General features: G+C 41.4%; 1 protein-coding gene across 1 annotated transcript in view; it reads left to right on the top strand.

Moving 5' to 3' along the window:
- Positions 1–4,454, top strand: part of DNAH5 (dynein axonemal heavy chain 5) — a 330,796-nt gene extending 326,342 nt beyond the window's left edge. Inside the window, exon 79 of the mRNA XM_086361232.1 lies at positions 2,498–4,454. Coding sequence (XP_086217358.1) covers positions 2,498–2,649 — 152 coding nt within the window. The 3' untranslated portion in view covers positions 2,650–4,454. The remainder of the gene's footprint in view (positions 1–2,497) is intronic.
- The last annotated feature ends 21,473 nt before the right edge of the window (positions 4,455–25,927 follow it).

Genomic DNA, 25,927 nt, shown 5'->3' with positions numbered 1-25,927 from the left:
TTTTCTAAATCCACCTTGTACATCTGAAAGTTCTCGGTTCACATACTGCTGAAGTGTAGCTTGAAGAATTTTTAGCATAACCATACTAGCATGTGAAATGAGCGCCAATTGTGTGGTAGTTTGAACATTCTTTGACTTTGCCCTTCTTTGGGATTGGAATGAACAGTGACCTTTTCCAGTCCTGTGGCCACTGCTGAGTTTTCCAAATTGCTGACATATTGAGCACAGCACTTGAATAGCATCATCTTTTAGGATTTGAAATAGCTCAGCTAGAATTTTCATATGTTTGCCTTATTATTATTACTTATGATATTCTCATGGTGATTAAAATAGTGACTAGACTTAAAAATTAGATATTGCATTAACTTAGATGGCTTCTAATAATTAATTTCATGGAATTAAGCAAATGCTTCATTTTAGAGTACTGTAAAATATCTGTGACATTGTTTTAGAACAGAATTTCTCGACTTTGGTTTTGCTGACACTTTTGGCACAGAGAAGTCTTGTGAGGGACTGTCCTGTGCATTACAGGATGCTAGCAGTGTCCCTGGCCTCTAGCCACCAGTTGCCGGTAGCACCTTCCCAGTTGTGATAACCAAATATGTCTCTAGATTTAGTACCCTGGTTAAAAAAAAAGTCACACCTGATTAAGAATTGTGGCTTTTAAACTACTTTTATTGAAACTTTTGTAAAGTGCTATCATATGCAAATGTTTAATTTCTTCCAATAAAATGAATTGAATTTATAGTAGAGAGGCTTCCAGGTGGCTTCCTATTTGCAGTTGGAGTCACAGGAGACATGGATTCTATCCCTTGGTTGTGATGATCCCCTGCAGAAGGAAATGACAACCCACTCCAGTATTCTTGTCTGAAAAATCCCGTGGACAGAGGAACCTTGTTGGCTACAATCCATAGAATATCAAAGAGCTGGATGGTGTTGAACACACACACACACACACACACACACGGCACGGCAGGTTGAAGGTTTTCTTGGGTCCAAAAATGAGACTTTAACTGCTGGTGCTGCCTTATTTTTTGATATGTTAGGAAAAGCTGAATTATTGAGGAAATTAGTTTTTGGGAAATAAGTTCAGTATCACTAATATATTAATATTGCATTTTGAAAGTTCTATATTTATAACACTATTTCTCCAAAGTTATCCTCTTAGTTAAATGTGTTTTCATTTTAGTAGTTATATTAGGGTCATTTATAACATTGGCCTTCCAGAGAAGTACACAGAGGAATGCAGACATAACTTCTGTCCTGAAATAGTTTATAGTCTAGGAGAGAAAAAGGAATAATATACTGCTTCCAAAGATGGATGTTACAAGATGTGCAAATAAACTATTATGGGTAGAGTGAATTTAACAGGAAGCTGCTGAAGCTTAAACTCCAGGGCTACTCAACACAAAGGCTTTTTCCAAAACTTAATTTGGTATTTGCAAATTATACTCTTTTTCTTAAAAGAAGTCCCTTCTCCAAACTGTATAAGCTTGAAGTCACAAAAGATCTGCATCCATCCTCAGCATGGGGATTCCAGGGCTGGAGAGAATGCCTAAGAGAGGACCCGTACAGGATGGATACAGAGATTGTCTCTCATGACAGATGTGATCGTGGAGATTGCATGTATTATTCACCTACTCCAGAAAAGTAGATTGACTCAGAGAGCTGAACTGTGCTGTGGCTCTCTGCTTCCTGCCATTTGTATTTCTCCACACACAAAGAGAACTCACAACACCTGGTGGGGTGGGGAACATCCTCTGTCCTGTGATTTGCAATGTGGTTTGGTAGTAGTTTAGTCGCTACGTCATGTCCAACTCTGTGCAACCCTATGGACTGCAGCCCGCCAGGCTCCTCTATCCATGGGATATCCCAGGCAAGAATATTGGAGTGGGTAGCCACTTCCTTCTCCAGGGGATCTTCCTGACCCAGGGGTCAAGCCCAAGTCTCTTGCACTGTGGGCAGATTCTTTATGGACTGAGAAGCCCAATGTGGTTTGGACTATGGCAAAAAGGATTGAAGAAGGGGTTTTGCAGTAATAATAGTGAAGTACCAGAGGTTCTGGGTGTCTGACTAAAAGGGACAGGTACCTTTTGCCAAAGGCAAACCACATGGGAAGAACAAAGAGGGTGTGAAGGCACAAGGTTTTGGGGGGGAGGTACAGGGGGCAGGTGGAGGCACAAAGTTGAATTGACAGGTGGAAAGGAGAGAAAGGAAGCAGCGGGTGGCCATGTCCCATGGACTGGGGTTAGTGTCAAGGTTGTGGGACACTAGGTGGGTGGGGTAAATGTGAGGCCATCTGGGTAACTTGTCACACCCCCCTGGGAAGGCTTGATAGCATCTGCTTCACATCTAGGGATTGCCTGACCTCAGGAGGAATTTCCCTCATTCTGCCACGCCCACTGTGACCTTCCAGATGCACACATTTGGCTCTGCACTCTCTTGGGGGCTGCATGAATGAGAAATTCATCAAGATTTCTGATGGTTTTTGTTGTAGCTGTGAGAGATCCTCGGTTATACTCTTGTCCCATCTACAAGAAGCCGGTCCGAACAGACTTGAACTACATCGCTGCTGCAGACCTCAGGACGGCCCAGGCCCCTGAACACTGGGTGCTGCGTGGAGTTGCCCTTCTCTGCGATGTCAAGTAATGTGGGGCGTGTCCCTCACCCAGTAAATGCAGGATCCAGAGTATCACAAGCTCTGTTCTTCCGTACGGACGTTGTGTACATCAGGTTGATTGTACGATGTGTGAATTGCATCGGGGTTCCCTGCTCCTTCGCTGGATGCTTGCTTATATTTAGTCTGTTTCACTGTTAGTGACCAATCACTGTGTGTTTTGAAAAGCTATCTGGTGATTTAGAAGTAAGGTTTATAACTTTCTAATCAAGCTTGGCCCTCAAATCCAGAGTAATACATTTTCTTTCAACGCCAAAGACTGACTAGGGTAAATAGATGGTATTAGTATTTCCCTGGAAGGGATTATTCTTCTGTTAATGTGGTTTCGGTGACAGCCCAGTTCTCTAAGATAACATGACAAGTTTGTGCTAATTCTGTTTCTGTTGCCTTTTGCATTTAGGTCAGGTGAGAGATTTCTTTTCATGACTGAAGTTGCCAGTTAAACAGATCTAAAAAATGGAAGGAAATAGAATGGTGGGTTAAGAATGTGAATAGATGAATAGACAATGCATGTAATCCTATAGAATAAACATATGGAATAGTGTTCAACTCCACTGATAATTACTAAAGAGCGACACTTACCTTACATTTGTTATAATTAAAAAAATTAAAGCTAAAGTGAATTGTGATGAGGTCTTTGTAAAAGTGATACATTCAGACTCCTTGAACAATAGAAATCAACCCATCCTTTTTTGTAAAATGATTAAATAACTAAGCACAGAAGGAATCATAAAAACATTCACATGCTTTGACCCTTATTTTCTCTCCTAGAAACCTACCAAGGAAACAATTTGAAAGACTGAAAAAATGATATATAAAAATGTATTTAATAGCATAAAAATAATAAATGCCCCCAAAGGTAAAAATAAGTCTATGCTTAAGGAAATTAGAGGATATTAGACAGCCATGACCCACTCCAGTGTTCTTCCCTGGAGAATCCCAGGGATGGGAGAGCCTGGTGGGCTGCCGTCTATGGGGTCGCACAGAGTTGGACACGACTGAAGCGACTTAGCAGCAGCAGCAGCAGCAGCAGCAGACAGCCATGAAAAACAATAGTGAAGATTTCATAATGTAGAAATGGTGAGCACAGGCTGTTAAGTGAAAGATAAAGTTAGCAAAATATTGAGTATTATAACTAAAATGCATTTGGTGTGGACAAAAGTTAGAAGATAATGTGGAAAAATAAAAACAGATATGATCGAATGGTAAAGGTTCCAGTTGACTTGAAAAAATGTAATGACTGGAAGAAAAAATAGGAAAAGGATAAAAGTCTTAGTGGGTGAAAAATTCACATGATCTTTTATTAATTAGGAAAATACTATCTAAGGGGCTTCTCAGATGTTTTTACTTTAAATCATGACTATAGATTATACACTGTTTCATCTGTAACCTGTTTACTTGGGGACGTGGTCAGTGCTAAGGTAGAATTGCAGCTTAGAATTGCTTCACTTCAGAAATGCATCGCTTCAGGTTTCTGGTGATAAATGTTTTATAAGGAGGAGGGATTACAAGGAGACCAGTGTGGGTCCCTCTCACTAGGACTTGCTCTGTGATGAGTATCATTTTATTTTAATTATAATGAGAATTAGACCTGAGTAGTTCATGTGACACCTACCCATTTTGGAAAATACTATTTTCATTTGAGCAGCTTCTTTTGGTCTGAATTAATGTATCAGTTGATTTGTGTGAATTGTGGTAAAACCATCATTTTATTTTGAATAATAAATGATGCAAATGTGGAAATAATGCAGATTAATAAAATCCACTAATGAACGTCTGAATTGTAATTGTTATTTATAAGCAAAGAGGTGAGTTCCATTGAGTATCCAGAAATAAGCTTTAAAAATTGGACTTTTTAATCAAATAACTTGAAAATGTATAATACGTATAATTTTGTGATATACTCCATTGGTATATATGTATCAGTTTTGGAGACCCAAAGTAGAAAAGAACACCATGAAAACAAATGGAAATTTTTAGGAAGTAATTCAGCAGGGAGACTTCCCCGGTGATCCGATGGTTAACAATCCATCTTGCAATGCAGAGTTCTTGGGTTTGATCTTTGGTTGGGGAACTACGATCCCACTTGCCTCAAGACAGCTAAGCCCGGGTGCCTCAACTACTGAAGGATGATTCCTAGAGCCCTCACGCTGCAGTGACTAGCCTGCGCACCACAACTGGAGAGTCTGTAATGGAAGACCCTGTGTGACACAAGGAAGATCCCCCGTGCTGCACCTAATACCTGACACAGCTGAATTCAGTTCAGTTCAGTCGCTCAGTCGTGTCTAGCTCTTTGCGACCCCATGGACTGCAGCATACCAGGCTTCCCTGTCCTTCACCAACTCCCGGAGCTTAGTCAAATTCATGTCCATGAAGTTGGTGATGCCATCCAACCATCTCATCCTCTGTCCTCCCCTTCTTTTCTGCCTTCAATCTTTCCCAGCATCAGGGTCTTTTCCAATGAATTAGTTCTTCTCTTCAGGTGGCCAAAGTACTGGAGTTTCAGCTTCAGTAGCCGTCCTTCCAATGAATATTCAGGACTGATTTCCTTTAGGATGGACTGGTTGGATCTCCTTGCAGTCCAAGGGACTCTCAAGAGTCTTCTCCAACACCACAGTTCAAAAACATCAATTCTTCAGCGACTCAGCTTTCTTCATGGTCCAACTCTCACATCCATACATGACTACTGGAAAAACTGAATTAATTAATTTTAAAAATTAAACAAGGAACACTACTGAAACCTGGAGGAGCCAGTGAGGCCCCTTCCTGCTTCACCTCCACTCCCTACCCGCTAGATCCTACCCACTGAAGGGCACTCATTATTCTACTGAATTGGAGACCAGAGAGGACCAACTGACTGAAACTTCAGGTTGGTGGGGAGAGTTGCTGACTGCCTTGGATGTAGAGAAAGCTACAGTGGGGATTTTGTAGCATTTCAGGGTGATATACCCATTTTTTTCATCTGCATCAATATTGATTTACTTAAAAAAGGATTTGTTTTGCACCTTCTGTGTGTCAGGCACTCTGGTGCCCTGGTAGGATGATGGTGGGAAAACATTCTCACAGTCCCTGATTTCATGGAACTCAGGGAAGAGGGCACAGCAACCCATTCCAGTATTCCTGCCTAGAGAACGCCATGGACAGAGGAACCTGGCAGGCTACAGTCCAGGGGGTCACACAGAGTTGGACATGACTGAAGCAACTTAGTCCATGCACATAAGAGGACTAGACACAGAAACTAAGCAGTTATCCAGGCACATAATTTTATATGATCTCAGCATATGGTTGGATAACCTGACATGTGTGGGTGATACATAGAAAGATGTAGGGACTTCCCTGGTGGTCCAGTGGTTAAGACTTTGCTCTTCCAATACAGGGGGCATGGTGTTCCATCATTGGCCATGGAACTAAGATCCCACATGCCAAGTAGTGTGGCCATAAGGTTTTTTAAAAAAATACAGGAAAGTAGATAAAGATGAGGGGTTGAAGGGAATGGCAACCCACTCCAGTATTCTTGCCTGGAGAATTCCACGGACAGAGGAGCCTGGTGAGCTACAGTCCATGGGGTCATAGAGTTGGACATGATTGAGCGATTAACACACTAACTACTATGAAGGAAGCACTGGATTCCATGAGGGAGCTGGTAGCTATTCATGGGTCATGGGTTAGCAGGTAGAAGCCACACTACAGTGTCCCCATTTATTTTTTAAATTGTATTATTATTATTTTACAATTATTATTATTTTAACTAAGAGCCCAGCCTAGAATACAGGCTGAGAAGGGCTACTTTCTAAGCAAAACTGCAAACCTTGTTCTGACTGCTGCCAACTCCAGCACAGTGGCTGATGGACACCATGTGTTTCTAAGTCGCTGGAGCGAGAAGTACTTCTTTGTATTAAATGCTTGTTTGCAATGGAAAATCTTGTAAATAATTCAACATTAAGAGGCATGAAGAGACAAACCACAAATGTTACAATTACATAGCTTGCAGGATTCTCCAATTTAGATAAATACAGTGTCAACAGTGTCTTTGTCAATGATAAATTTTTGTTCAATGGTATGGCATTATTAAAACATTAGATATGCTAATGCATCCTGCTAATGTAGTTTATAACATTTTTACAACTCAAAAATCTTTAGTGATCACAAAAGTAATTCAATATTTATATTAATACATGAGCCATTTTCTCTTAAAGACACAATTTTCCCTCACCTCCAAATCTGCAACACAATTTTTGCCCCTATGTCAGGCCCTGGTGAGGTCCATGATCACTTTTACATTAATCCTGTACTCTTACAGGAGAAGGCAATGGCACCCCATTCCAGTACTCTTGCCTGGAAAATCCCATGGATGGAGGAGCCTGGTAGGCTGCAGTTCATGGGGTCGCTAAAAGTCGGACACGACTGAGCGAATTCATTTTCATTTTCACTTTCATGCATTGGAGAAGGAAATGGCAACCCACTCCAGTGTTCTTGCCTGGAGAATCCCAGGGATGGGGGAGCCTGGTGGGCTGCCGTCTATGGGATCGAGCAGAGTCGGACACGACTGAAGTGACTTAGCAGTAGCAGCAGTACTCTTACAAGTATTAGTGAAATGAAGTAGGATCCTATGGTCCTTGTTCCCCATGTCGTCTGCCTGCTTTTTGTCTATGGAAAAACTTTAGCCAAAGAATAAGTTAAATCAGAGAAGTAAGAACATGCAGAAAGGAAACCCGTCAAAGGAGACCAGATAATAATAGTTTAGTCACTAAGCATAGTCAAGAACTTTTAGTTCCTTCTCAAGGGCTATAGATAATATTTTGAGCCATATCCCATGAGCTGTCTTGCAGATACATGGTGAAGTTAACTACATGATGACCAGGCTGTAGCCGTGACATGTGTGTTAGTCGTTCAGCTGTGTCCAATTCTTTACTACACCATGGACTGTAGCCCGCCAGGCTCATCCATCCATGGTATTCTCCAGGCAAGAATACTGGAGTGGGTTGTCATTCCCTTCTCCAGGGGATCTTCCCAACCCAGGGATTGAATCTGGGTCTCCTGCCTTGTCTGAGTCACCAAACTTTTAAGCATAAATGAAAAAGAATCATCAAGAATGTCAAGAAACCCTTTGCTTCTCTGAGATCTTGCTCTCTGCCTCCATCTTTGAAGGTGTTGCTTCTGAGATGGTGGTTCTCAAACTGTGTGCCTGGGGAACCCAGATGTGGCCAACAGCCTCAACTCACAAGAGTGTTCAATGTCCACACCTTCACTTAAGCACCAGTAACACTTGCCACTGTCCCAACAAGGATCTCCTCACACAACACCAGCAAGTCAAGGTCAAGGGTCCTCAAGGTCTAAGCTCCCCAAGGTCAAGGCTCCTCAAGGAGCTCTCTCTCAGCTTTGCTGGCCTTGCCCTCCGTGGAGGACCCTGCAAGTATGCATGTTTCCCTGGTGGGACCTTCCTTGGTTACTTCAGGTTGTATAAAAAAACTAACCAGAGGGCCATCCCAGGTGGAAGGAGCTGGGGTTCAGCTGTCCACCGAATGCACCCACAGTGGGGTAAACTTTGCCAAGACTGGACCCCACACCCAGCAGCTCACAGGACTCCTCAAATTTAGTGCAAATATGCTCTCCCAGGGCACACCCCTGAGGAAGCCACAGTTCCATTGGGACCTGCCAGAGAGATGAAGACCCTGAAGACCAGGACCCCCATGGCCATCTCCTCGCAGGGGTCCCCAGGCGTGCACACAGAGCCCAGCCCTGCCCCACCTGGAGGCTCCATGACATAAGCTGTCAATTTTTGAGAACTGGCCTCAAGAAATAGAAACAAACCAGCCTTGAAACCAAAGATTAACTGTATTTAAAACAAGATGATGCTGGTCAGACCACCAGTGACCAAGGTGCTTGTCAGAGCTGACTGTGCTGTTTCTGCATGTAGCCCCCTCCCTCAGCTTATTAAAAGCTCTAGCCCACTGAATGTCAGTGGGATGGAGTCAGTCTTTGGACAGGAGTCCACCCTCACCCTCCTCTTCAGTTGCCAGCATCCAAAATAAAGCAAATTTTCCTTTCCACCAACCCTGACTTTTTATTGGCTTTGAGCAGCCAGACCCCTCCCCTTTCAGTTACATTACACATGATTTTTGAAAATTACATTGTATAACTAATCACTGCTCATCAGTAGCCTAGTCAACACATCAAAATAATGCCTTTTAAGGGAAAACAAAAGGTATAATTATATTCACAATATGGTCCTCCAGATTGAGTGAAAGCAGTAAACAGATCAGTAGGTTATGAAACCATGAGGAAATCTAGTAGTTTGCACTTAATATTTTTTCAGTGTTGAGTTCTAGTAATTTCTGAAGTTTATACATTCTGGTTATTCTGGTTAATCGACTAACATCAGCTGTATACAATATCTGCGTATCATCTCTACAAATACCTCCAGTGAAGGATAGAAGAGAATTTAAGGTCTGCTTTAGAATGAGCTATGAGCTTTGGGCAGGACACTGTGAATCCACAAACAGGTCCTTACCTGTCTTAAACGGGAGCCTTATTCTGTGATGAGCTTTACACACAGTGAACCTTCTCAAGGCAAGAGCAGACTGCACTGCTACCCTGAGGCTTTTCTGGTTTAGTTCTTCAGCCTGGAAAACCATTAAACTGACAGCCAGATGGGAATGACCAGTTGAATCCTACTCTCTCCTCTCATTTGCATGAGAAGAAACGAAAATACAGTGATTAAAGAACCAGAAGGCTGGAAGGCAGTATCCTGAGCGGGATGGGATGGAGGATCACAAGGACATTTGGGTTTCTTTTCTTTAGACACTGTTAGAATTCAATTATTAGCAATAACTCCAACAGATCAAGATGATGAATGAATAATCTCCTCCAAAGTCCTCAAATGAGCCCTTAAAAACCAGCGTATCCCCTAGATTTCGAAGTTTTCATTACAAAATGCCAACAGTATTACGACCTAATAGTATAATTTCAATATCTTAAAGGATTTTAATCCAAGGCTTTAGAAAAGTTCTGTCAGCTCTTAGTATTACTAACATTGTAAAACCACCATGTGGACTTGCCTCATGTGTATTCTTCCTGTGGCTCCTTTGTGCCTCTCTAGATTTAGAACTCCATTCAGATTCCCAAGGCTCAGGATTTACAGGCAAACTTCATTGTCTCCAACTTTGAGTTTATGTTGGGTGATTGCAGAGCTTGGGAGGCTCGCCCTCCCTTTGGTTTGTGAGCCAAACACCGTTTTTCACTGGGCTATGTGCTGTTGCTCCTCGTCGCGTGTCATGCGGGTACAGCCAGGACATATTTGTGGTGTGATGCTTTGCCTCTGCTCCAGGAATGTTTTACGATCACGGTTAATACCTTTCTTCATTTATTTCTTCACTTAGGCTAATAAGCATAAGCATTCACATCAACTATGCTCGTAAACACACTTGCCTGGAAAGCCAATTAAGTTTCTTCCAGTATTTTGTGCAGGAGTCAGTTTTAATAAGACCACATAGAGCGTTCCCGAGTACTCGAGAGGGAAGAAGGATTAAATGTGGTGAAGGACACCAAGGAGATTATATACAAAGTCACAAGATGGGGAGCTTTGTGAAGGATTATGAAGCAGAACCGGTGTTTCAGCTCAGGTTGGACTCCTCTGTACTGCTGAGTGCGGTTTAAATTCACTCTATTAGCATCATCTTGCTCCTCACGGTCCACTGTGATGTCATTTGTAATCTATTTATGCAAATACCTACAGCAAATCCCAGGAGGCCTGCAGAAAAAGAGCTTATAAAACATTTTAGTGTTTTATCATTTGAAAAATGATCATTTGCCTGCACCAATTAAACTTTTTGGTATACTAGCAAATAGTGAAAATGGTTTTAGTGTCTCAGAAACATTTTAAATCACCATTGTTCACATCTTACAAACCTGATACACCACTGATCACAAAGATTTATAAGTGGCACAAATGAGGGGTTATAAAAAAGATGATTGCTGTCAGTTCAGTTCAGTTGCTCAGTTGTGTCTGACTCTTTGTGACCCCATGGACTGCAGCACGCCGGGCCTCCCTGTCCATCACCAACTCCCAGAGTCTACTCAAACTAATGTCCATTGAGTCGGTGATACCATCCAACCATCTCATCCTCTGTTGTCCCCTTCTCCTGCCTTCAATCGTTCCCAGCATCAGGGTATTTTCCAATGAGTCGGTTCTTTGCATCAGGTGGCCAAAGTATTGGAGTTTCAGCTTCAGCATCAATCCTTCCAATGAATATTCAGGACTGATTTCCTTTAGGATGGACTAGTTGGATCTCCTTGCAGTCCAAGGGAATCTCAAAAGTCTTCTCCAACACCACAGTTCAAAAGCATCAATTCTTCAGTGCTCAGCTTTCTTTATAGTCCAACTCTCACATCCATACATGACTACTGGAAAAACCGTAGCTTTGACTAGACAGATTTTTGTTGGTAATGTCTCTGCTTTTTAATATGCTGTCTAGGTTGGTCATAGCTTTTCTTCCAAGGAGCAAGCGTCTTTTAATTTCATGGCTGCAGTCACCATCTGCAGTGATTTTGGAGCCCCAAAAAATAAAATCTGACTCTGTTTCCACTGTTTCCCCATCTATTTGCCATGAAGTGATGGGACCAGATGCCATGATCTTAGTTTTCTGAATGTTGAGTTTTAAGCTAGTTTTTTCACTCTCCTCTTTCACTTTCATCAAGAGGCTCTTTAGTTCCTCTTTGCTCTCTGCCATAAGGGTGGTGTCATCTACATATATGTGGTTATTGATATTTCTCCTTGCTATTTTGATTCCAGCTTGTGTTTAATCCAACTCAGCATTTTACATGAAGTACTCTGCTTGTACATTGAAATGCTTTCATATTAAGAAAGGAGTACATCAGGCTGTATATTGTCACCTTGCTTCTTTAACTTATGTGCAGAGTACATCATGCGAAAGAGTACATCTTGATGCCCGTGGTGTGGGTCTGTCTCTTGCTACAATAATGCCCTCACGGTTCCTCTGGGATAGAGCCCACAGCACACAGTCCCTGCTACAGGAGAGCATTTATGGCCCGCCTTGGCATTATAAGATCTTTAGCCTCTAATATACTGGGTTGGCCAAAAAGTACATTGGAGCTTTTCATAACATGTAATGGAACAATCTGAGCAAACTTATTGGCCAATACAATACATCCTAAGGTTTTTTATGGGATTATATACACTGGGACAAAGTTTTGCCAAGTTGTGAAACTCTTAGATTGTATCTTTGCACAAAGACCCTTTCCTCCAACTCATGGTCCCCTTCAGTCATATCCTTGCATGCCTGTGTGCTCAGTCACTTCAGTTGTATCTGACTCTTTGTGACCCCATGGACTGTAGCCAGCCAGGCTCCTCTGTCCATGGGGTTCTCCAGGCAAGAATACTGGAGTGGGTTGCCATGCCTTCTCCAAGGGATTTTCCCAAACTGGGGATCGAACCCACCTCTCCCGTGTCTCCTGTATTCCAGGCGGATTCTCTACCCACTGAACCACCTGGGAAACCCAGTCACATCCTTGCTGCTGCTACTAAGTCATTTCAGTCATGTCTGACTCTGTGTGACCCCATAGACAGCAGCCCACCAGGCTCGCCCATCCCTGGGATTCTCCAGGCAAGAACACTGGAGTGGGTTGCCATTTCCTTCTCCAGTGCATGAAAGTGAAAAGTGAAAGTGAAGTCGCTCAGTTGTGTCCGACTCTTAGCGACCCCATGGACTACAGCCCACCAGGCTCCTCCATCCATGGGATTTTCCAGTCAAGAGTACTGGAGTGGGGCGCCATTACCTTCTCCTAGTCACATCCTTAGCTCTCAGCAAATTGAACTAATCAGGGCTTAAGATGAGACCCCCTTGGAAGAATACTTGTATTTAGGTAGAGTCCTAAACTTAAAGAGACCCTTGTTTGCTATGCTTCACTTCAAAAGACTATGCTTTACCCCTTCAGGAAGCACAACCAAAATTTTCACAGAAGTATATTTACAATGGGGGAGGGTTGCCCATGGATATCAGAGGATACCCAATTTTACTCTGGGTTAAAAGGGGAACTCTGCGGGACTTCCATGGTGGTCCAGTGGTGAAGACTCCAAGTTCCCAATGCAGGGAGGCCCAGGTTTGATCCTGGTTGGGGAACTAGATCCTGCATGCCCCAACTAAGAATTTGCATGTTGCAACTAAAGATCCTGCATGCTGCAACTGAAAAAAACCCACATGCCGCAACTAAGGCCTGGCACAGCCAAATAAATGACTAATTATTTTTTTAAAATGGGAAACTTTGCATCTCACATATGAGACTGTAACAGAGACTGCAGGTTCATACCCATCCTGGCCTATTTCAATAGCATTCTTATTCATACTCTTTTGTTATAAAATGAAAAGTCCAGGAATGCCAAGGCCAAATGGCACCACAGGACAACAGTTGTCAATCTAGAGTCCTCTAGCCTGATCGATCACTCTATCTGGTCATATTATTTAGGCCCCAACAAGATCACTAAAGGCTCTGCTAACCATGAGCATCTTCATACATAATGGCGGCACTGGTTATAGGTTCTGAGCCTACTTTGTAGCAAAGTGTCCATGGGGAAAAGCAGAGTTCTAAATTAGGGTGCTAATGTCCACCCCAGATCCACAGCCCCATCTGAAGTCCCACTTCCAACCCTGCTCTGCTGAAGGTTCTAATTTTCCCACCTTTACCCTCTTTGCCCAGCTCAAATCACCCAGTGGTGGCTGCTATTGTCTGGGGCACCATAGCAAATGGAGGGTGAGTAATGCTCAGTCTCTGGAGATTCTCCCAGGATGATTCCCTCCTCTCTGAGATACTCCTTCTGCCCAGCTGTATGCATGGTCACACACTTTCTAGATCAATGTTATGCCTGGGAGGTAGCAGGGTGATCAGAGAAAGAGGAGTGCACAGACAGGGTCAAATCCTGGAGCTACTGTTTATTAACTGGGTAAATTTGGCAGAGTTCATTAGTGCTTCTGAGACATGTTTCTCATCTGCATAATGGGTACACAACACCTTCCGTGTGAAGCTGTTATGAGAACCAATATAAACAGAACATTAGAAAATACCCAGGACAAAGGAGAGGCTTTTGAGGTGGTGCTAGTGGTAAAGAATCCACCTGTCAATGCAGGAGAGGCAAGAGAAGTGGGGTAGATCCCTGGGGAGGGAAGATACACTGGAGTTACAACCTGGCCAGATATATACACTGCAGTGTCACTATGGATAGAGCAGAAAACAGCAACCCATGCCAGTATTCTTGCCTGGAAAAACTCCATGGACAGAGGAGCCTGGCAGGCTATAGTCCATGGAGTCATAGTCCGACTCCACTGAATGAGAACACACACCCATAGAACAAAGACGTGCTCAGCAAAGCTCACTTCATCCCCCACCTTGTTTCCAGTCAAGTTGTAGAGGGAGGAGAGAGACAGGCTGCCCCCACTTGGCGTGAGGATCCTTCTCTAAGAAGTGGCCCTGATGGTCAGCAGATATGGTCCTTCCACTTCTCCTTGTAAAGCATTAAGCCCAATTTTATCAAAGCCATTCTCTTCTGGTTTTCAATTTATTTATTAAAAAATTTTTTAAGAGTTATTTGTTTATTTGGCTATGCTGGATCTTAGTTGCAGCATGAGGGATCTTCAATCTCCACTGAGGCATGTAGCGTCTTTAGTTACAGTAAGCAGACTCTTAGTTGTGGCACTTGGGATCTAGTTCCCTGACCAGGGATCGAACCCAGGCCCCCTGTATTGGGAATGAAGAGTCTTAGCCACTGGAAGACTCTCCTTGTCTTCAGTTTAAAAGAGAACTAATTTCTTGGGATTCTTTTCATTTTTATCATTATGATGTGAGCATGATTGTAAGTCCATTCTAAATCAAAGCTTTCCAACAATTTTTTTCTGCATGTTGTGTCAAAAATATCCTAAGTGTAGATACTAATATCCATTCAGTGCTGCTGTCTGATGCTAATATTCACACCATAAACTGTCAAATAATATTGCTTTTCTTTTGTGCTTGCTCAGACTGCTGCTGCTGCTGCTAAGTCACTTCAGTCGTGTCCGACTCTGTGAGACCCCATAGACACCAGCCCACCAGGCTCCCCCATCCCTGGGATTCTCCAGGCAAGAACACTGGAGTGGGTTGCCATTTCCTTCTCCACTGCATGAAAGTGAAAAGTGAAAGGGGAGTCGCTCAGTCGTGTCTGACTCTTTGTGACGCCATGGACTGCAGCCTACCAGGCTCCTCTGTCCATGGGATTTTCCAGGCAAGAGTCCTGAGTGGGGTGCCATCGCCTTCTCCAGCTTGCTCAGACTAGTGAGGCAGATTATTTCATCACAAACTGGTAACCGTATATGCAAGGTGGCAAAAGGGAGAGGTAAAATGAATACGAGACATGGGGTTGCAATCAAGGTTATTACCTTAATTAAAAATCTTAATTTGTTAGAATAATGTCTCTTATCCCAGGCTGTATATTGGAATCATTTGGGAAGCTTTTAAAAATATTGATGCTGAGGACCCACTGCAGTCTAATAAAATCAGAACACCTGTTAAAGCAGCTAGGGTGGAGAACCACTGCCTTAGAGTAATGGTAAACAAGCATGGACTTGGTAACAAGCCTGGACTATGGAATCCACTCACGAGTAAAATAATTAGGAAACAATTTGTGTTTCAAGCATCTTTGAGCAATTGCGTCAAGAGAGCTGAGACAGTATGAACAACTTTTTTTTTGGCAAAACTAATACAATTATGTAAAGTTTAAAAATAAAATAAAATTAGAAAAAAAAAGTAATATTAGAACTGTGAAATAAAATTCATAGTTTATGGCAGGACAAGAAAAATTTAAATGTAAAAAGTCTCTGCCCCCCTTCTGCCTTCTCTCTTCCCCCACTATTCATTGTGTATATGGGTTATACATCGAACCAACTTTATGCATCGGCCAGAATACCTGCTTACCCATTAAAAGCCACATTCTCCCGGCACCAACAAGGCAACTGCTAAGAGAGAGCATTCTTTCTGGATCTTGCAAGAGGTCATACGACCCACCACGATGACTTAGACCCACCATGAAGACTTGGACTGGGATTATGTAGACTATCAATAACACTTCATCTGATGTACAGCCCTGTCGCAAAAGACATATAACTGTGCCTAGACTTCTACCAAGCACAATTTGCAAAGCTTTCTGAAGTGCTCGTTCTGGGTTGAATTCAATAAAAATTTCAATTGAATAAAAATTGAATAAAATTTTCCAATTCTCAGATTGACAGATCAATTTTTCATAACTTGTGTGCTTCTCATATGAACAATATTTTAGTCTCTAACTTCCAAATCTTCATTGTAAAATATTGTTGCTGAATTCTGCATTCTCTATGAACCCATGAAATTAAAAGTTTATTTTTTTTAAAAGTTAAAGTAATTGAAATTATTGGACTGAGTTATGTATAGGTTTATTGAATTGTTTTATCTTATTGCAGAGTTTGTGAAGGAATATGTATTTAATTGACTATTTTTCCTTTTTTGACATTTAATTAAAAATTCTACATATTTAAGGTATAAAACTTGATGATTCGGTATATGTATATATTGTGACATAATTATCACAATCAAATTCACTTGTCATCACTTCACAGTTATCACTTTTTTATTCCCTGTTGGGAGAAGGGCTATGAAAACATATCATTGGATTCCTTATTAGAAATGTGACATGATGTACTATATCAATATTCTTGTATTTTACTGTTCACTCAGATCACCTGGGGATCTTTGTTATAACTGCAGATTATAATAAATAGGGCAGGTGTGGGGCCTGAGCTCTGGGTGTTTAGTAAGCTCCCAGATGGTACCAATGCTGCTCACATGACACCATGTGATAGCTCTTGGTGGATTTTGAAGCTCTGTTTTTACAAACATACGCATTGAAGATCCTTCAATGTCTTCATGGTGAACTGACTCCCTGGTTATTGTGTAATATCTCGGTAATATTCCGTCTTCTGATGTTTCTTTGTGTGGTATTAATATAGCCTCTCCAGATTTCTTTTGGTTGTTTTTTTCCATCCTTTTATTTTCTTTTACTATCTGTGTCTTTAAAGCTATGGGTTTCTTATGTAGTTCTGTTCCTTTTAATATAAACAAGTAATGTCTTTTAATTGGGATGTATGCACCATTTATATTTCATGTAATTATTTACACGATTTGATTTAAATCTACTGTTATACTAGTTTTCTGTTTCTTCTTCCATTTTTTCCTCTTTTTCTTTCAATTTTTTAAAAAAATTGAGTATTGTTTATGATTCCACTTTATCTCCATTATTGGTTTATTGGTTGCAACTCATTCATTTTCCTTTCTTTCTGATGAATGTCTTAGGGTGGCCAAGATGGCCTAATGGACCCCCAGCTACAGACAGGCTTATTCCAAGTCTCCCCTTTGCTTAGAATATTTACCTTAGAAACTTTGTAATCCTAATTCCTTTCTCTGATCCTTTAAGATGTAAACCTTTCTCAAGGAACTGGGGGCCATCCCTTTGAAATGGAATCATCAAGAATGGGGCTCTGTTCCCTCTGGAAGCTCTAGAGAGTCCTTCTTTGCCTCCTTTAGCTTCTGGAACCTGCCAGCATTCCTTGGCTTCTGGTCACTATCTCCAATCTCTGCAGCTTTATTCACATCACCTTCTCCTCTATATGTATGCTTAATCTCCCTTTGTCATTCTTTTACAGGGACACTTCCGATGGCATTTAGGGCCTACCCAGATAATCCAGGACAAGGTCCTCATCTCCAGAATCTAAACTTAATTGCATCTACATAATAAATCCCTTTTTCCTTCTAAGGTAACATTACAGGTTTCAGGTATCTGTATATCTGGTACTGATGGAGGACGTGATATCTTTCAGTGGCCATTACTTATCTTACCACCCCAGTGTTATTTTAATTTTACCGTATGCAGACTTTTTTTGAAAAACACTTTTTCTTTGGGTTGTTGTCTTTGTTCAGTCGCTAAGTCAGGTCTGACTCTTTGCGATCCCGTGGACTGCAGCACACCAGACCTCTCTGTCCTTCATTGTCTCCCAGAGTGTTCAAATTCATGTCCATTGAGTTGGTGACACTATCTAACCATCTCATCCTCTGCTGTCCCCTTCTCCTTTGCCTTCAATCTTTCCCAGCATCAGGGTCTTTTCTAATGAGTCTTCTCTTCCCATCAGATGGCCAACATATTGGAGCTTCAGCTTCAGCTTCTCTGGGTTAGTAAGGAATTATGGAAGCGTTTAGTAGCTGAGTTGCTAATTCCTCATGCAGAGTTCTTTGGAGTCCTTAATTAATAATAATCATCATAATAAAGCAAATATTTACAGAGTGCTTACAATGTGCCAGACCTGAGTAAACTTCTGTAAAGCCTTTTTACTGAAAAGATGATCTGAGGATCAGAAGTATCGAAATAACTGGGATTCTGTAGAAATGCATAATCTTGGTCTTGAATTACATCTACTAAATCAGAATCTGCATTTTTGCCAGGATTCCTACTGATTTGCTTGAACATTAAAGTTTGAGAAAGTTCTTTATGGTATTAACTTATTTAAAATGCATAAATACTCTATAATGCAGATATTTTTGTCAGCAACTATTTTATAAATGAAGAACACAAGGCTGGGAGAATTTGGGTACCTTGTTCAAAGCCAATTAATTAGCAGGGGTGGGACCTGTAATCTGGTCCAGATCTGCCTTTTCCCAGATGTTCCATTAACCATCTCTAATGTCCTGTTTCTTCATACAGCAAACAGTGGATGTTGACTCATGAGGGACTCAGGGAAATGTACTTTTCAGCAGCCTCTGTAAGTCCCAAGAGCTAATAGTGTATTCTCAATTTCTCCAAGCTAGTCATTTAGTCAATATCAGCCCTATAGAGCTCCCTATAAACAGGGTTTCTAAATAATGTTGTCCTAGATAAATTCTGTAGACTTGCTAAAAGGATTGGTTAGTCAATTACCTGAGAGTTGGCTAGTAAAATGAATTTATTTTGCAGAAAGCAAAGAAAAAGCTGATGAGAATTAGAACACAAGTATAACCCCTACCATCTGCCTCTTGTTTAATTGCATAAGTGAAAAACCTGAAAAGCAGACAGTGCGTTGCAGGAGAGTGGAGACCTGTTTATAGTGTATGAAAGGGTTACAGGGCTTTGTGGCATTTTCTGTTTGCTAATAACTTCACGTCTGCTGAGTTAAATTAATAATTTCTCAGGTCATGCTATTAGGTGTGATGCTTCTAGGTGACATGAGTGGTCTCTTTTTTCTCCCTTGAGCATCAAACATCATTTTCAGTTCAAAACACCTTCATTCTAAATTAAGGTCATGGGAACTTGACTTGTGGTCCAGTGGTTAAGACTCCAGACTGCCAGTTCAGGGAGTCCAGTTTTGATCCCTGGTTGGGAAACTAAGATCCCACATGCTGTGTGGCCAAAAATAATAATAAATAAATAAAAAATAAATTCTTTTCATGAATTCTCCACATTATGTGTTTACTACCAACAAAAATACTCTTTTTGTATTTAATGTAAATATTTATAAAGAATGATCAACCCTTACTTGTAAAGATTTTATCTTAGAACTATTTTATGAGTAGAAATAACAGTAGGGGGGAAAAAAACTTGTATTTGCAAAATGAGCATATAGTTGTTTTACCCACAGTGTCTAATTTATGCCCCAGAATAACCTTGAGGGGTAAGAAGTATTACCTTCCTCTTACATGTGAGAGAACTGAGCAGCAAAAAAGGTAACCTGGCCAAGTCCACACAGTCAGTAAATAATGTCATCTTCCTGACTACAGTGCTTTAGGGTCCTTCCTGTAGGTGCTGTGGATTCAGCGCTGTATCCCCTGCATTAGACTCAACTAGTCTTTATCAGCTCACCCTGAAATTCTGCTTGGAGACAAACACATTCTCTGTCAGTTACTCCTCGACCTGCAGGTTGACTAGGATAGGAGGTCTCCTTCCCCACTCATTTCTCAGCAGTGCTCTTGCTTTGCTAAATCTAAGTCAGAGGTTTGCTTAACGCTTGGAAAAATAACTTTCTATTCCAAGGAAAAGGGTGACATTAATGTTAGTCTTTCTCAATCAAGAAGAATGCTGTTATAGTGTTAAAGTGCAAAAGCGGACAGCTGCCATGGTACGTGCCATTAAAAATAGATAAACCTCAATGATGACATGCTCTGCAATCGAAGGAAGACTTCCCGTTAGTTCATCTCACTCTTTTCCTCCTTCATATCTATTCATTTACTGTTCACAGATTTCCTCACATCTAAGGTTTACAGAACCTTTATTTAAATGTGTTTACATTTTACACATAACAGTTTGCCTTGGACAAAGTGAGTACATGATTTTTGAAGAGATTTGAAATGATGTGAATGGCAGGTCCCTTCTGGAATGGCTCCCTGCTGCAGTGTATCCGAGGTTTTGATGTATTATGAAGTAAGCCTGCAGCCAAGCACTTTGGAATTCTTTCCTACTGGTGAGAAGGTTCATACTGAAAGATGGGGAAATGATCTTACAGCAAAAATCACGGTCGGTTGTAAGTTTGTTGTACTCCCAGTCCTTAAGGTATGTGAAAATGTGATGTGAATTAAATTACCCTTAAAGGAAAAGCACATATATTTATCTGACACAAGAAAAAAGCCATCTGAATTCATATGCTCTGCAACTCACTGTTTAGACGTACTTTGAAACCATGTGATCAATTAAAAAGCAGCTAAGACTAAGTTCTTTTTCCATGGGACTTTTAGTACCATTTGGACAATAATTTGGAGAAGGCAATGGCACCCTACTCCAGTACTCTTGCCTGGAAAATCCCATGGATTGGAGGAGCCTGGTGGGCTACAGTCCATGGGGTCGCTAAGAGTCAGACACGACTGAGAAATTTCACTTTCACTTTTCACTTTCATGCATTGGAGAAGGAAATGGCAACCCACTCCATTGTTCTTGCCTGGAGAATCCCAGGGATGGGGGAGCCTGGTGGGCTGCCGTCTATGGGGTCGCACACAGTCGGACACGACTGAAGCGTCTTAGCAGCAACAGGACAATAATTATATTCTCTGTTTTTGAGCTTGTAATAAAAGTTGCAACCTGGCTAGTTGTCCCTTCTCTGTGAAGACTCCATTAAAACTGGTTCAATCCCATCTTAAGTGCAGTCTCATTTTAAGATGAAGCCCAACATTTCTTGAAACTTTTCAGATGATTCCCGGTTGCTTTGGCCCAGTAAGCTCTGGCTTTGATTTTTCAATCTTTCTTCTGCTACTTGTGCCCAGTGAGCTCTTTCCTATCCTAGTGGTTATTTTCCTGAATTTTCCCAGTGCTCGTCGCTTATGGCTATTGTGTATAGTAGATTTTTGCTGAAAATCTGGGTTATATGGTAACAAAATAACCAAGCACAACATATAGTAGAAATTGAAATGAAACAGATATTGCTGCTATAAAACATTTTAGCCACTTTCTACCCCATTTACTCTCTTGTCTCCCACCTATTCTCTTGCCACTCCTTCCAACCCTCTAATTCAAATAAATTTCAGGCATTATTTCTCTGACTGTGTTTTCTCCTCTCCTTCTGGTACTTCTGTTATGGATGTGTTGGTGTGTTTAATGGTTTCTCTGAGGTTCTGTTCATTGCCCCTAATTCTTTTTCCTCTCCATTCTTCAGGTTTTACAATTTCTGTGAATCTATTTTCAAGTTTGCTAATTTTTTCTTCTGTCAAATCAAATCTACGTTTGCACTTCTTATGGGTTGGAATGTGTCAAGTCCTAAACCTTGGAAGATGACATTTAAAATAGAGCTGTTGCAGATGAAATTAGCGAAGATGAGGTTATGCTGGGGTAGATTGAGCCCTTAATCCAGTAAGGCTGGTGTCCTTATGAAAAGGGGACATCTTGGGGAGGGGGGAGTTCAAAAGAAAATGTTGTTCACTTACTCATTCCAAAAATTGTTGCGTAATTTTTGCTTTGTTCCACAGATGTTATATCACAAAGAACAGAATAAACTAAAAGTATCTCCCTTCATAGAATGGTCATGTAAATAAAACCTCACAATTTTAGTGAATATCCAGTTGACAAGGGGGACATTTGAACACAGGCGCACACATACACTCTTAAGGAGAAAGCCCTGTGTAGATGAAGGTAGAGACTGAGGTGATGCTGAAGTCAAGGAACATTGAAGATCGCCAGAGTCTAGGAGAGAGAACTGGAACAGATTCCCACCCCACCACCCGCCCAGAAGCGACCCACTCTTTCAATATCTTGAACTCAGACTTCTGGCCTCCAGAACGATGAGACAACAAATTTCTGTTGTTTAAGCTCTCCAGTTTGTTGTACCTTGTTAAGGAAACCCTAACAAACTAACACACACTCCTTTAGTGATTTTTTTTTTTTAAAGTTTAGCACTGTACTTTTCAATTCTAAAATTGCCACTTGCTTCTTTTAAAATTTTTTGTCTTTTCACTAATATCCTCTACTTGATGAATCTTTTCTTTCCCTGACTGTTTAGTCACTCAGTCATGTCTGACTCTTTGTGACCCCATGGACTGTAGCCCACCAGTCTCCTCCATCCATGGGATTCTCCAGGCAAGAATATTTGAGTGGGTTGCCATTTCCTCCTCCAGCAGATCTTCCTGACCCAGGGATTGAACCCACGTTTTCCTGAGTCTCCTGCATTGCAGTCAGATGCTTTACCCACTGAGCCACCTGGGAAGTGAGCCAGGCTCATTCAGTCATGTCTGACTCTTTGCGACTCCATGGACTGCTCTGTCCACAAGATTCTCCAGGCAAGAATACTGGAGTGGGTTGCTATTTCCTCCCCCAGGGGATCTTCCTGACCCAGGGATGGAACCCACATTTCTTACAGCTTCTGCATTGCAGGTGGATTGTTTACTTCTGAGCCACTGGGGAAGCCCTAACATTTACATAACACATACTAAATGCAAGGCACTATATACTTTATATGTATACAGACTCATTTAATTCTTAACCAACCGTTTGATACTGGTAGTTCAGTTTTTCCACTTTATGTATGGGGCATTGATGAACCCTAACCGCCTCCCCCCTACACACTTCCTTTAGGTAACACTGAGACTTGCTCGAGGTCACACGGATGGTAAACAAAAACCTCAGGTTTAAAGACCATGAGCCTGGGAGCCATACTGTTTCTCACAATAGGTGATTGGGCTCAAGTCATTCAAGCCCAGCTTGCTGGGCTGACGAGACCCTCGTCTGTGAGAAAGGAGAGCTGTGTAGGGCCATGACAGAGACCTGGACGGGTGGGCATTGCCTAGTGAATAGCAGGGAGAAGATGACTGAAAAAATAAATCACACTCTTCTTCCATCTGGAAGTGTGTGGATAATGGGTCAGGCTTGCATGAAGGAAGAGGAAAGGTTTTGAATTAAATATAATATCAAGCCATAATTCTCATGATTGAAAGGGCATCTCAATTACCATTGGGATTCAAGAAGTCAATATTTAACATCCATCTTCTTTGCCTGATTTTTGTTTCAATCGATTGATTCAGAAGTTGGACAGAGGGAAATATAAAATACAGCATCATTTCAACTTTTGACAGATAAAGCCAGATGGAAAATAAGGCTTCTATTGTACCCCCCACAACTCTGCTATACCCTTATCCTAGAATCAATTTGCTCACCCACTCACAGCAGAGTCGTTGCTGTTGTTCAGCTGCTAAGTCATATCTGACTCTTTTTGACCCTATGAACTGCAGCTCACTAGGATTTCCTGTTCTTTGTCATCTCCTGGAGTTTGCTCAAGCTCATGTCCACTGAGCCGGTGATGTCATCGGATGATCTCATCCTCTGTCACCCGCTTCTCCTCCTGCCCTCAACTGCTATTCAAGAAATGATGAGGAACACTTCCCTGGTGGCCCAGTGGCTAAGACTGCATCCTCTCAATGCAGGGAGCCCCGATCTGATCTCTGGTCAGAGAACTAGATCCCACATGCCACAGTGAAAATCAAAGATCCCGTGTGCTGCAACTAAGACCTGGAGCAGCAAATTAAATAAATAAGTATTTAGAAAAAAGGAGTAATGAGGGAGGCAGCAAAGAGAGATGAGAGCTTCTGTCAATGAATGCTCTTCTCCTTGGACACATGAGGAGTGAGAATAAGTGCCTCTGCTAGTTACCTGAATGAAGTTGTTCTCAAAAACTGAAAATGACAAAAAAAAGATGAAATCTTCTACAAATACTGGCAAATGGCAGAGACGAGAAGGTGAACAGAGAATGTATGAAGACAGTGGTTGGTTGGTCTAAAATAAAGCCATGTCCAGAGACCCCAGCATCCCACAAAGTGTGGGATGAAGTCCATCCCACACTTCAGTGACATTTGTAGTAATCTTCAGATCACTTGTAGTAATTGTCCACGTCAGGGGAAAACATACAGCCTTAACTTATTTCTAAGTGTGAACTACAGTCACTTTTCACGTATTTATTTCACTGCAGTATTTATTTAGGTATTTATGCTTTCTCCCTATTCCAGTCCTCCCCCTGATTGCAATGTTATTTAAGTTAATATTCATAAATAAATTATTCCAACCATGTATTAAGTATAAATTTGTTGACATAATTGTGCATCAATTTTGTGACGTTAAGTATTTTATGCTCCCATAAGCTCTTGGTTTCTCTGATCATTAAAATTTTCTGAATAATAGCAAATCACATCCTTCTCATTATCCTTGAGGTTCTTTCAAACCCCATGAATTTCAATAGAGGGTGATAAAGGGAAATGAAAAAGGTTCTTAGACTCCTATATAGGATACAACAAAACAGAAAATACACATGTTCACAGCTTCTTTTGTTAATGCAAGTATTTTTCATTTCCATCAGTGGACCATTTTTATGTTTTAATTTTGAAGGACTTCCCAACATAGCAAGATTGAATATAGTCATTTAAAGAAATTCAGCTGTTGAAAATTGGTAACTCCCTTCCACTCCACAATTCAGAGTAATCTGGGGGCTCAAATACCATCCTAAGGCTAAAACAATTTATTTCAAAAATATGTTGCTGAAGGAAGATTCTTCATCTTTATGTTCTTTTCCTTTCTATCCTTCACCTTGCATTTCCTTTCTTTTCTGCTGTCCTCCTTCTTCAACTTTTCTCTTCTCCCTGTACTTCATCACTCCTTCAGCAGATTCAGACTTACAGGGGTCTGCATAACCAAAACCCAGCAGAGAGAGTCTTTTTTCCAGAGAATTCCAGTAGAGCCCTTCAAAGACTTTGCCTGGCCTGACTCAGGTCACATCTCCAAGAATGAAAAGTGTCCTGAAGGCTGTGGCTCTGATGGGCCAGGGGTTGGTTTTGATCTGGACCTGCAAAGTAGAGATGATAAGTCACAAGGACTAAGCCACCTAAAGGGATAGTTCCTGAAAGCATCGGATGTATTCTCTTGCTGTAAAAGGAGGCAACAGATGCTGGCGAGATGGAACTATAGAGGACCTCTGCAATTGTGTGTGTGTGTGTGTGTGTGTGTGTGTGTGTGTGAAAGTGAAAGTGAAGTTGCTCAGTCGTGTCCAACTGTTTGTGACCCTGTGGACTGTAACCCACCAGGCTCCTCCATCCATGGGATTCTCCAGGCAAGAATACTGGAGTGGGTTGCCATTTCCTTCTCCAGGGGATCTTCCCGACCCAGGGATCGAACCGAGGTCTCCTGCATTGCAGGCAGACGCTTTAACCTCTGAGCCACCATGGAAGCCCTGTCTGTGTGTATACACTTAGGTAATATGCTAGGAAAGCCCTTCCCCAACGCAAAAATATAACATTTTTGATGTTTTTACAGTTCTATTTAATGCAGTAAAAATTTGATTTTGGTGTGAAGTAGAGTTGTCTTTTAAATCTATTTTATAAAATAAATAATTTCCAAAAGTTTGAATAACTCATCTTTGCTCAGCTGATTTTAACAGACATAGTTTTTAAAATCTAAGCTGCCAAATATAGGTGCAGGGCACATAGAAGACTGATTGCTTCACTGTCTGCTCTAATGTGCTTCCTGTCATGAAATCTCCATCCATGGCTCTTCCTGGGAGCCTCCTGGACTGTCTCTCAGAGACCCCATGGAATCTGTGGATCTCAGTGATCCAGAGTTCAACCTGAGATTTCCCCTCTCTGCAGACTATTGTCATGGAAGCATTTGGATAATTAAGGACACTCTGCTTTTCATATGTTTCATTTCTTTATCTAAGGGATATTTAACAAGACTTGTGAAGTATATACTCT

This window comes from Bos grunniens, chromosome 20 (assembly GCF_055505025.1).
Source record: "Bos grunniens cultivar Pamir isolate PY7600 chromosome 20, Bosgru_T2T1.0, whole genome shotgun sequence".
In the NCBI taxonomy this organism is placed as follows: domain Eukaryota; kingdom Metazoa; phylum Chordata; class Mammalia; order Artiodactyla; family Bovidae; genus Bos; species Bos grunniens.
The sequence above is the reverse complement of the archived record's forward strand: the minus strand, read 5'-3'. Positions and strand labels throughout refer to the sequence as shown.